At 37.2% G+C, this 12,759-nt stretch overlaps 1 protein-coding gene across 1 annotated transcript; it reads left to right on the plus strand.

The window, feature by feature from the left end:
- Positions 1-11,039: 11,039 nt before the first annotated feature.
- LOC105684967 (loricrin-like) lies at positions 11,040-12,522 on the plus strand. The gene is made up of 4 exons (XM_012398727.3): positions 11,040-11,166; positions 11,363-11,408; positions 11,504-11,917; positions 12,329-12,522. Exons 1-4 carry the CDS (start codon positions 11,161-11,163, stop codon positions 12,337-12,339), a joined length of 477 nt encoding a protein of 158 aa, XP_012254150.1. The 5' UTR covers positions 11,040-11,160; the 3' UTR covers positions 12,340-12,522.
- Positions 12,523-12,759: the final 237 nt, after the last annotated feature.

A 12,759-nucleotide genomic window follows, 5' to 3' on the forward strand; every position in this document is an offset into this window, starting at 1 on the left:
CCTATTTCAAAAACTAATCGTTCAGTAATTTTCTGGTTTTTTCTTTTTTTTTCTATCAGAAAATTAATTACATTAGGTCGTACCGTACAGGTTGCAGTGTTGATCAATCACCATACCCGATGTAAGGAGGTTATAGTGACGCAAAAACGTTAATTTTCATTTAAAATTGTTTTTTTCTTTTTTTAAATCTTTTTACTTATTTTCACGATGACGTAGTCATTTCGAATGCAGATGTGGTAATAGACGGATAAAAAACGGGGAGAATATCCGATTGAAATTAATCAAAGATAAAAATTTTAAATTGCGAAAATAATATAAGTATGCAGAAAACTTTCGTTATGTCGAAGCACATCGTGTGTGTGTTTGATCGTTTCCGAAGATTTGGTTTTTGGTTTTTTTCATCAATTTTTCTATCATCTCTTCGAGATTGCGATTGTATAAGATATTCGGTTTGTTACCTTATTTTATTCGCATAAATTACAATGTGATATTCCCGAGCGTGATTCGCAATATTCAGAATCAATAAATCGGTCAAAGACATTATATAAATCATCGTATATATGTATATATAAAGTCAACTTTTTCAAACACATTACTTTCTACCGCTGCGGGACCATTATTTTTATATACATCCTTCACCAAGGAACCATTCTACGATATATAAATAAATAGGTAGATAGTGGTGATTGGAAAAAAACAATTTATCCATAGTTGGAGAAATCTTTTTTGATGCTAAGGACATCTTCGTATGTCACACGAATTTCACGGATGCCTTAAATCGCCTTTTGGCTATACGGGCAATTTTTTTTTTTTCAACGAACTAGATGACTAAAAATTACGGAAATGTAAGTGTTGAAATTTTCTGTTGCATGAAAAACGTGGTCATCATTTTTCGTGTACATGCATACATCGTAGTTGTACGATCTAATAAAAGAGGGAGAGGCAGAAAAAATGAGTCATTCGTGTTACGTAGCAAATGAAAAATCGGAGCTGGCTTCGGAGAACGATCCCTTGCGGTTTTATCTGCCTACACGCGTATGAAATGAAAATTGCGAATTGATCCGCCGTATGGAATTCAATGCGTTATACACTAAGCACAACAATTAGCGGGCCACCCTGTTTTTGCTCCGAAAAACGTCCGATTTCGGAAACTCATAACCGCTCGAAAAATTGAGGTAGAGAGTTGTAAAAAATAGTATTTTGAAGCGTGAAGCTTCACCTTTCAGATGCTACAAGTCGATTTGAATTGCGTTTTTGCGTTCACTAGTTGTACTCTCCTGATTCAATTCATGTCGAAAACGTCAAGTGAACTTTTGACTTTGAGAAGGTGCACCGAGTGTCTCAGTCGGTAGATTTCAATTTTTTTGATGTCATTTCGAAGGTTGAAGTGTTCCCTTGAAAACACGTCCCTTAAATTTTTCGTACGATTTTTTTTGCATGAGTTATGCGACTCTGAAGCAGTTATTGTCCATAAATCTTTGATCGAATACCCTGACCGACCCAGTTATCGTATCGAAGTTTTTCAAAAACGAATTTGCAGCTCAAAACTTTGACTTTACGAAACTCTATCGCAGTATTTTCTTATCTGAATTTTCGAAGCTCTGTGACCTTCCGTATGCACCCCTGCGCATCTCCGTGTGAAAGCTTGAAGTTTGACCCCTTGTAGGTCGCGTAAAAATAGCGGGATGGGTGGCCCGTGATACCAAGTTCAAGCTTGAACTGTCCCCTACAAAATGCGCACTTTCGTTTTTTTTTTATCTTTTTTTTCCATCGCGTTATTCAACTCAGAACGCAAACAGAAGATTCAACCATTACCTCCGGCATCAGCATTACCCAAGGTGTACCGTGTAGAGGTTGCTCGGTAGGATTTACACCTCGTACCTTACCTCGTGTGTGAGTATGCATGCATTTTGTGCGTACCAGAGATCAGGACCCCATAGTTCGTCAATTCTACGGTATTTTTTGGCTCCAAACCTTCTCTGGTACGTGTAAGTGCAATTTGCTCGTGGTCGTGTCTGTGTTTGTTTTTGTGTGTGTTTATGTCAGTGTATGACTAAAATCGCGTGTTACCGCCTCAGAGCAGAATTTTTCGTGTTCATGTTTAGAACATGTAGGTGGGGTCATACAGATCGTCAGCACAAAAATCGCATTGTTGTAAAATCTCGCGACGTTAGGTTGAGCGCTGCACGAAATTTGGGGGGATATACCGCAATATCAAATTCGAAATTGCATCAACATGCACGAGAGATGCCGCGAAATAAAGAGGCAAAGAGGCGGTAACACGCGATTGCAAATCGCACATACACGTACCAGAGAAGGTTTGGAGCCAAAAAATACCGTAGAATTGACGAACTATGGGGTCCTGATCTCTGGTACGCACAAAATGCATGCATACTCACACACGAGGTAAGGTACGAGGTGTAAATCCTACCGAGCAACCTCTACACGGTACACCTTGGGTAATGCTGATGCCGGAGGTAATGGTTGAATCTTCTGTTTGCGTTCTGAGTTGAATAACGCGATGGAAAAAAAAGATAAAAAAAAAACGAAAGTGCGCATTTTGTAGGGGACAGTTCAAGCTTGAACTTGGTATCACGGGCCACCCATCCCGCTATTTTTACGCGACCTACAAGGGGTCAAACTTCAAGCTTTCACACGGAGATGCGCAGGGGTGCATACGGAAGGTCACAGAGCTTCGAAAATTCAGATAAGAAAATACTGCGATAGAGTTTCGTAAAGTCAAAGTTTTGAGCTGCAAATTCGTTTTTGAAAAACTTCGATACGATAACTGGGTCGGTCAGGGTATTCGATCAAAGATTTATGGACAATAACTGCTTCAGAGTCGCATAACTCATGCAAAAAAAATCGTACGAAAAATTTAAGGGACGTGTTTTCAAGGGAACACTTCAACCTTCGAAATGACATCAAAAAAATTGAAATCTACCGACTGAGACACTCGGTGCACCTTCTCAAAGTCAAAAGTTCACTTGACGTTTTCGACATGAATTGAATCAGGAGAGTACAACTAGTGAACGCAAAAACGCAATTCAAATCGACTTGTAGCATCTGAAAGGTGAAGCTTCACGCTTCAAAATACTATTTTTTACAACTCTCTACCTCAATTTTTCGAGCGGTTATGAGTTTCCGAAATCGGACGTTTTTCGGAGCAAAAACAGGGTGGCCCGCTAATTGTTGTGCTTAGTGTATATTATGCGTGTTTATTAGGTTTTTTCTGAAAACCGATGCAAAAAAAAAAAAATGTGAAACGCTGCGCGAATTAATTGAAGCTTTTAATGGCAACCGATGAAGGTCCGTATGTACGGGCATATTTGATCCCCGTATATTATAATACATACTCGTTATCACTCGGTTCGATTTTAATTGCGCAGTCAGATACGACGATCTGCGGTAGGTACATCAATTTCGCATAACTGTCGCTTATGTACCACATACTATACCTTCGCGTACATAATCATAGGGTAGAAAATTTTTCGTTCACTTTTTATTATACTTTTTATTTTATCTTTGACTGGATAATTTTTCCTTTTTTTTTCATTTACTCATTGATTTATTCATTTATTACTCTTCCCCCCGAACAAGTTTGCAACGCCGAAACGTATAACAGCGGTATAAAATTGATTAAAATTAGTAATACATCGGAATTTTTTTTGTTTCATTAAAAAAATATTACGAAATATTTTTTGTGCGAACTAATTATTGTTCGGTAATATTAATCGCATGATACAAATATTTTTAATTGTCTCCATGTATAAATATAACATATATGAGAATTATCAGCGTGTTTTTTCGCTCTTTTCTTTGCTTCTTTTCTGCCGGTTTTTTATTTTTTCATTCGTACACCTATCGCGCAGGGGCTTAATCTTCGGATCGAACTTTTTAATCCATCTTATGACCGTTTAATTAAATTGCACCCTTCAGCTTTTACTCACGCCCGTTCACCTCCCCCTTGGGAGAACGCGTAACATTTTGTAAAATACGAAAAAAGAAGATGAAAAAAAAAAACTACGAGATTCTGACGGGGATCACATGTCGTGAGATATAGCGTGCTGCGTGTATTACGTTTGTATTATCCAGTGTGACGAGAAATTACTAATTTTCCTTCGGGAATCCCCGGTGTTTGATACTTATAGGGTAGAGCAAAGAAAAAAAAATACCGAATTAAAAAATTTTCAGCGATAACTTGACATCTTCGTATCATCTGGTAACTCGTTACCGCGACGACGCCTGTTATCTAGTCATTTTTGCGAGAATCCTTAGCGACTACCGAAGATAATATTGTTGCGAAATTTAAACTTTAGGCCCTGCATATCATATATTGCAATTATATTTCGAATCCATTAGCGGTTGCAATTAGTGAAATGCTTGTACAGCGTCGAGTGCAGAAATATTAATTTTCTGTTCATACGCGTTCGATATTACATATCGGTTATTACGTCTAAACGGGATATTACGATTTTAATTTATCAAAACGAATTTTTCATTTTGTAGTTTTTTTTTTTCTTTCACACATACATATATACAGATGTGCAGTATCTGTTTTCATTTATTCCCCCCCCGAATCTGAAGGGTTGGGAATTGCTCGCGAGTTTCGTCCTCTGAGCATTTTATTTTTTTCATTGATTTTTCTCTTTTTTTTCTGTTTTTTTTCTGTTCGTTTCACTTACGTTGAGGGGTAGTCGAAGCCAGATTAAGTCCTAAATTAGACTTATTATGAAATATGACATTTTTATTTCCGGAAAATCGACGTATTTTTATAAGTGATTTACTCGGGTACACGTAAAAATAACGCCTCTCTCCGTCCGCTTTAATATATTGATCTGGGTTGACTGAACGCATCGCGGGGTCATGAATGTATGATCACTGTAACGAACCTTGAGTGGAAACGAGTAGAGAGAAGTGGCCCAACCGAATTCTCCTCATCTTCTTCCTTCTCCTCTCCCTTTCACCCTTCAAACCCTCGAATTACCTTCACGTTCTCTTGACATCCCCATATCTCCATTACCCCGCGTTTATTTATCGAATGCAAATGTGCAGTCACATGTAGGTACAAACGTATTAACGTTTGATGAATTTAAGTACCCTTGTTTCCAACGACGACGTCAAATTCATTAATTTTTCTCCTCGGCCTACAAGGTAAATTATTATAACGTGGAAAAAAAAATCAAACAAAGTGCCCCGTGCAATCGAATTTGACGATAATTTTGGCGCATGTGTAACTTGTTCAATTTTTTTTTTCTTTCTCTTTTCTCTTACTCGGTGTGTATTAAATTTCCTGACTCGATTTATTCGCTGTTATATTTTCGTGTATTTCCACTGGATGAGGATCTGTACTGTATGTATATCGTACATGCTTATACACAGAGAACGTACTACGTTGCCCATTATATCATATCGTGAGTCTGAAAGTTTTTGACGAAGAGATATGATGGCAAAAGGATACAATGTTGGGGACGAAATGGAGGGCAAATCGAATAGAAACCCATTTCGGGTAAAGGGGATGAAGTTTCTTAAGCCTTAAGGGATCCCCCGTGCGCGAACTAGATGCGAGAAGGATGTTGGAAAGAGAAGGGAAGGGAATGGAATGGAATGGAATGGGATATATCTGAGATACCACGAGGCGTATATCTATACACGAGTGTTATACGTGTAGCAATATAGCACCGGCACAGGTATACCTATACCGCTGATAGGGAAGAAGGCGTCGGGACGTTCGCCGTAAGAATCGCCCTCCATTCCACGGATGACGGGTGCCCAGATTCGCGCCAGAATCGATTGATTCTCGAACGTGTCATTTTTCAAATACTCTCCAGAGTTGCCAGACAAATATTTACAGTCGACACCCACCCCCCACCCCCTTAGCCAATCCTATACCAACAAAAATAGGCACATATAAATATACGGGGCGCTGCCCCCGCTACCATTGATATTTTCAACTCACGCGTTTCAGCTGATTTTCGAAATAACGAAAATAATTGAAATAATTTTTTTTCTTCTCTTCAGAATTTCGTACCCGGTATATCCTATTTTATCGTGAACTTTATTCAAGTTGTACAGAAATTAGACGAAATCTTCGCTCGACTGATTCCGGAGGCATTAGCTAATTCAAATTGCGCCACTCTCTCGAGTAGTTGAAAACTTTTTAGCTTTTTCCTTTGTTTTCATTTATTTATTTAGAAATTTCATTTTTTCTTTATTTAATCTATCTCAAAGTATACTCGCATTATTTCCGTGCAGTATAATACGGTGAAATTATTCGCGCTACAGTGAATTATTTCAAAAGCTGTACGATATGAACATATAATAACATCGTGGACAAGCCAATTAAAAAGTTATAAAAAAAAATGTATTACCGATCAAAGAAAATATTGTCACAGCCTAAGAACAAAGAGATGTAGAGTTTTTAAATTTCTAAGAGCATAAAAGTAGTTCTCTTTTCTCTTTTTCTTCTTCTTTTTTTTTTCACCAAACAAAAATGACCGTTCCCGATCAATCCTCTAAACTTAATTTGAAATGCGGGGATAATGGTATGAATAAATATTGAAAAGCGTTTTCATATTCGATGCGCTTGGGTAGAAAAAAAAAAAAATTAAAAAAGTTTCAAAGGTTTTGCACCTTTACATAACAAACAACCCCAGCAGCTTCTCTTTGAACTAATGCAATTATTTTTTCAAAAAATATAAAAAAAAAAAAACCGTCCGCACCACGTCTGCTGCAATCAACCGTTTGTACCACCCGTGTAACGTCAAGATCGGAATTACATGAAAACAAATTAAAAAAAAAAATTCTTCACAATATTATCTCTTTCGTTTTAATTCCACCATTCCAACTTACTCTCTCTCTCTCTCTCTGCAACAGCCAGAAAAGAAAAGAAAAAAAAAAAAGTGAAAAATCGTAAAAAACGAAATTAAAAAAGTTCACTCTCGTTGGTAGGGTAACTCAAACTGGCTAGGGTAAAAAAAGAGAAGGAAAAAAAAAACTGTTGCGATTATTAAAGAAAAATTTAGAAACATGTACATGTAATACGTATATAAATATGTATTATAATAACGTGTTATAATCCTGGAAGTGTAACGACGCGACGCGCGGTTACTGAGGTTAACCAAGTGCAGACTAAATTTATAGTAAACCTCCCCATAAATTACGATGAAGCAACTTATTCTTCGTGCCATGATTTAAATTCTTGTATAATTTTTACCTCGTCCACCATCCAAACACCCGAACACGCTCCCCTAACTTGTTTGCTATGTGTTAAAATGAAGACAAAAAAAACAAAAATAGATTAATAGATCAATAAATAATAAGTATTAATAAAAATAATGATCGTACCACGACGCGTTGGACGAATTATTCTTTTTTCTTAAAGCCGCATTATGTGTAAGAAAGTTAGTTGCAAAAAATTCAATCTAATTCGTAACGTATCTCTATAAGTATGTAATGATAATGCGTTTTTTCATAATTTCGAAATGTGAGAATTTGACGTTCACTATATACTAATAGCAATAATAATCGTTGTTATAAATTTGCTGCTTATTATTTCTCGAGCTAGAAAATCAAATAAATAAGGTACGTAAATATAATCGTGTACCCGTACACGGTTTTTAACTATTACATTTTTTCTTACATAAATTTCACATTTAATTCATGTCCGAGTTGTGAATGAATTTTTTTCTTTTCCTTTATTCGATTCGAATTAATTAATTAATTAGAGATTAAAATGTGCAATAATTTTACGGTTCCTCTGTTCAGATCTTAGTTATATATATATGGATGAAAATTGAGCGAACAAACCGTCGTTATTGCCGGGTTTGAAATTGCCCACGATACAATCCCGTGTACCGAGAGATAAATTAAATATGTACATAGAAAGTATACCAGAGTTGAAATTGCGGATTGCATCGATTTTCCTCGCAGTTTACAGCGAACTGTTAAATTTTTTTTTTTTTTTTACCCTGGAAATGATCGCGTGTCAAATTGCCTCTAAAATGCAGTTCGAAAGATACGTATAGATGTAGAAGTACTCGGTTGGATTGTACCCAGTTTCCCAAGGATTACTTATCCCGTTTGGCAAAAAAATGAAACAAAAAGTTTAAAAAAAAAAACACGAAAAATTCAAACGAAATTACGTGGCATTACATGTCCGCGGTCGCGTAACGAAACTTGATGCGCATATAGTTATTAGCTACAATTGGTGTTGATGTGAGGAGGAAGATAGTACCCAACTCCGTTTTTTCTTTTCTTTTTTATTTTTCCCTCTTTTCTTCTCTTTTTCGCGCGTGAGAAATAACCCACCTGCATTGTGTGCAGATTTAAAATAAAATTGCGAAATATCTTTTGAACATGAAACTATCTTTATATACATTTCTATACATGTATATACGTATACTTATGTATATGTGATTCAGGTTACCGCAAGACATCCGATTTACACAATTTGTAGGGAATTATAAAGTTTTTTTTCTTTTTTTTTTACACGCCGCTGGAGATTGTTTCCCTTTGGGGTTTGGATAATTTTTATAGTTACGTCCTCACACCTGTGATTTTTTTTTTTTTTTCTCAATCTTCTGAATTCCGATAATATTGACGATCCCACCATCGTCATCGTCATTTCGTTGATAAAATCCTTATTTGTAAATCTCACAATTAGGGAAATATTTAAAGTACATGAGAAATAGTTAACGCATAGCGAGAAGAAGAACAAGGGGTACGACAATTTAGATAATCCTTCAGGATTTTTAATTAACCTTAATCTGTGATCTGGAATGTATGAAAGAATCGAACTCGTTGATCGTGCGGACTTTTAGAAATAAAATCCCTCAATTTTATCCTGGATTGTAATTACTAGTCAGTTTCTCAATCCCCGGCTCTTGCATTCGATCCTTGGAAACGAATATCCGTTTGTGAATTCGCTGAGTTTGAACGCTAATCTTGTAAGTTCACTTTACTAAACCGACTACTAAAAAAGTTCGTGATTTCGAAATGAGATTTTATGAATTTTAACTATAATCGATCGATCATATCGGCTTTTATAAATCCCTCTTTGCAGTGGGAAAAAAAATGTATGATACCGCGAAATAATTGATTGAATTTATTTCTTATGATATTCAAGAACAATAATTGATACGTTCACGTTTTATGTATATTATATTCACACTTCGTAAACGTCGACGGTTGAGTGATTTTCAAGGATTAATTTCGAGCACGTCCTTGCAGTACTGTAGAAAATCAGGATGTGGAAGAATCAGAAAAAGAAATAGAATAACAAAAAGAAAAAATTAGAAAATTATGACGAAGAAGACGAAAGATAAAAAAGTCTTCGAGTACGAGTCGCCCTTGAATATTCTTTAGATCGAGTAAGGTACGAATCAGTGCCGGTCAATTATTAACTCATCAAACTTGACCCTGATATTACAGATTCTGAGATGAATTTGTTACAAGTGAAAAATCAAAACATAAATTAATAAAAAACAGCACTTATTTAGCAAATTTTTTTCTTTGACGCTTTCTGACATCGGTAAAGATATTCAACTTTGATCTGAATTTTCCGTCACGAATTTGTAATAATTGTTGTTTCCAAGGATCCCGCAGTGCAGACGAGAAATAACGTAATTAATAATTACTAATTAGTATAAGTACGAGTATAATAATGTAAAAAAGTGAAATCTGTTTATGGTGTCTGACCGAGACCAACGCGTGACGCGAATGGACTTTTTTTTTTCTTTCTTACAGTAATTTTATTACTCGTAATGTGCTCGAAAATTGATACCCCTCGCGAGAAATGAGATGTTTTTTTTTTTTTTTTTTTTTTCAATCCATGAGACATAAAACGAACGATGAAACTAGGATTAAACGGCGAAGAATCGAGGGATCTTGAATTCGTCGGTTCGTTTGAAGGGATAACATTTCCATTTGGGCAAGTCAACGACGTAGAGAGAAAATGTAATACTAGTTTCTATCCGCATTTGCAAACTAAAACGAGATAAAATGCATTGCAACCGTGCAGCTACTCGGAAACTAAGTTATCGACTTTCGTTTCCTCGGAATAAAATTCACACTTGGTACACGGAGTGGTATTGGGACGATGGAATCTCCCTAGACTGAAATCCGGGATACGACCGTAACGAGTGACAAATAATTCGAGAATCGATTCTTCGTGTGTTTTGTGAAAAGCAAAAAAGAAGAACGAAAAAGAAGAAACAAATTTTCGTTGGACAGGTAAGTATGAAATTTATTGTTGCTGGTAACGTAATAAATTCTACGCAGGTATTCACGCACCTCGATTATTCATCGTACGATTACGAAATCGGTCAATGAACAACTTTATAGTATCAAAGATTTAGAAATACTCTTTTACGATGGATAAGATGACCGAATTAGCCAATATTTCATTTGAACAAATAATGCGTAGAATCCATTGATTAGAATTTAGATTACCCAATCTGTGTCGGTCGATCGACGTAATATCGATCTTTTGTTGCTAGGAATTGGAACGGTAACCGATCAGATGAAATGCACTCGTTCGTCACTTCCGTGTTTCGATGATAAACGATCGGCGGAGTACCGAATAATGTAGATTCGTACAATGATAACTTTGAATAATGATGATGTGGGGTTAGAATAAATTCACCTTGGACTCCACACGTTGCACCGCGATTGTGTTGAACATGGTGTAGCGTATCCATGTAATTATCTCGGAGCTTCCCATGACTTGGTCAAGACCCGGCTCGATTTAAAAACCTCGAAAGTGATTCGCGCTGGCCTTTCTGGTGAAAGGTTGTTCTCTCGTAAGTAAGTGAGTACTGCGAAACAGTTGTCTTTAGCTCTCGTATTATGGCATGGTGTAAATCTTCAACCTCATCTCATATAGTATACCTTCAATACTAAGCGATTATCTACAATGAGGCTAACTATATTAACAATCCGGGGAAGGTAAAGATGAAGGATCTGTAAATTTGTAATAGTGTGTAACTTGTGTTCACTTTTCAGTATTACGCAGACATATGAAAGGGTGTTGGGTATAGTAGGGATTTCGATCTCCTTCAGGAGGGGGTCTCTCACTTTACTGGGTCCAGGGCGGGGACCTGTACTCGAAAACGGGGTATAAAAGAGTTCGTCCTGAGACCAGGAGCATCACACTTCAGCATGAAGGTACGTAGTAACCATTGGATCAGTGATTTCATTTGTCTACAAAGTTTTTTGTTCGTCGATGAATTTTCATAACAAAGTTCTTTGACAACTCGAATACTTTTGTGGATAATTTGAAACGTCGATGAGTTTTTAACATTTTTATATTTCTCAAAGTTGAAAACCTGAAGTAGTCTGATTGTAATATTTTTTATTACAGTTGTTCGTTGTCGCTTTGGTTTTGGCTGCGGCCAGCAGCACTTATGGTAACAAAATATCTCCACGAACGGAATACAACGAAGATTCTCGGTTTTAATTACCATCTGGAAGAATTTCATTCTGTGAATTTTCATTTTTACAGGAGGATACATAAGCAGTGGCTGGTCAGGTGGCGGAGGTGGAGGTGGAGGTGGATGGAAGTCCGGTGGAGGAGGTGGATGGTCCAGTGGAGGTGGCGGCGGAGGATGGCCAAGTAGTAGTGGTTGGAGTTCGGGTGGTGGAGGGGGAGGTTGGCCAAGCAGTAGTGGATGGAGTTCTGGAGGTGGCGGATGGTCCGGCGGCGGCGGCGGTGGTGGATGGTCCGGCGGAGGTGGTGGTGGAAAAATCATCAAGATCATCACCGTTAGCGGAGGAGGTGGAGGTTGGCCTTCCGGCGGAGGAGGTGGATGGAAATCCGGAGGTGGAGGTGGAGGTGGCTGGTCAAGTGGCGGAGGAAGTTCCGGATGGTCGAGCGGCGGAGGTGGTTGGAAAAGCGGAGGAGGAGGAGGTGGTGGCGGTAAGTGTGGAAAAAGAACCTCTTCAATCAATTCCTTCGTTTTATTTGCGAAGGGGGTTAAACACCGGAGACTCCTGCAAGACTTCCTTCCGAATAGGAAAAGAAAAGAGAAAATCAAATAAAATGGATAAAATAAATTTCCAACCTTTCGAATCAAACCGGTGATTGCGGTTCGAAGAATAGATCGATGGACGTGGTGATAAATGATTTCCCATAATTTTCTTCGTTTTTCTCAAAAAATAGATTCATCGAAAAAAATACGTACATTTTTTTGTCTAAGGGTATATTAACTCGCTACAAATCAAGCCGTAGGTAACGGTTTGTGAAACATTTCAGTCTCTCTCACCCGAAGACTTGAGGCGTTAGAAATTCTAATCAACGTGTTCATTAACAACTGCAATTATATTTCAGGTTGGTGGTAAACATCGACTGATTTAGAGACCTCGCTGGATTCACCGAGTTTCCTAAATTCAGAATCGGAGAAAAGAATGTACATATACATATCGAAAGGATACATGACAATATAGTCCAACATTAACTTGGATCACTGCTAATTACCCACACTATCTGCGCAAAGAAGAAAAAGGAACGAGAAAAAAATAAGATGGCTGTAATTATTTTGTACATGCAAAAAAAGAAAAACTCATATCAATTTTTGATGAACTTTTCTTCTTGTTTTTTCTCACGTAATAATTAAGCGTGAGTTTTCGAGCACCTTTCCTCATATAAAATTACCCAATACCCCCCATAAAAACCGCGAAACTTGACGAACTATCTCGAAACTATCTCGTATTGAAAATACAGAGAGGAAAAAAAATCAAACAAGTAATCCGCGGATGCAC

The sequence above is a fragment of the Athalia rosae genome, chromosome 8, assembly GCF_917208135.1.
Source record: "Athalia rosae chromosome 8, iyAthRosa1.1, whole genome shotgun sequence".
In the NCBI taxonomy this organism is placed as follows: Eukaryota; Metazoa; Arthropoda; class Insecta; order Hymenoptera; family Athaliidae; genus Athalia; species Athalia rosae.

Bases quoted from the DNA above. Each gene is read 5' to 3' on its own strand.
- LOC105684967 (XM_012398727.3), top strand. The intron at 11,409-11,503 runs GTAACAAAATAT...TCATTTTTACAG, and splicing joins TGCGGCCAGCAGCACTTATG to GAGGATACATAAGCAGTGGC.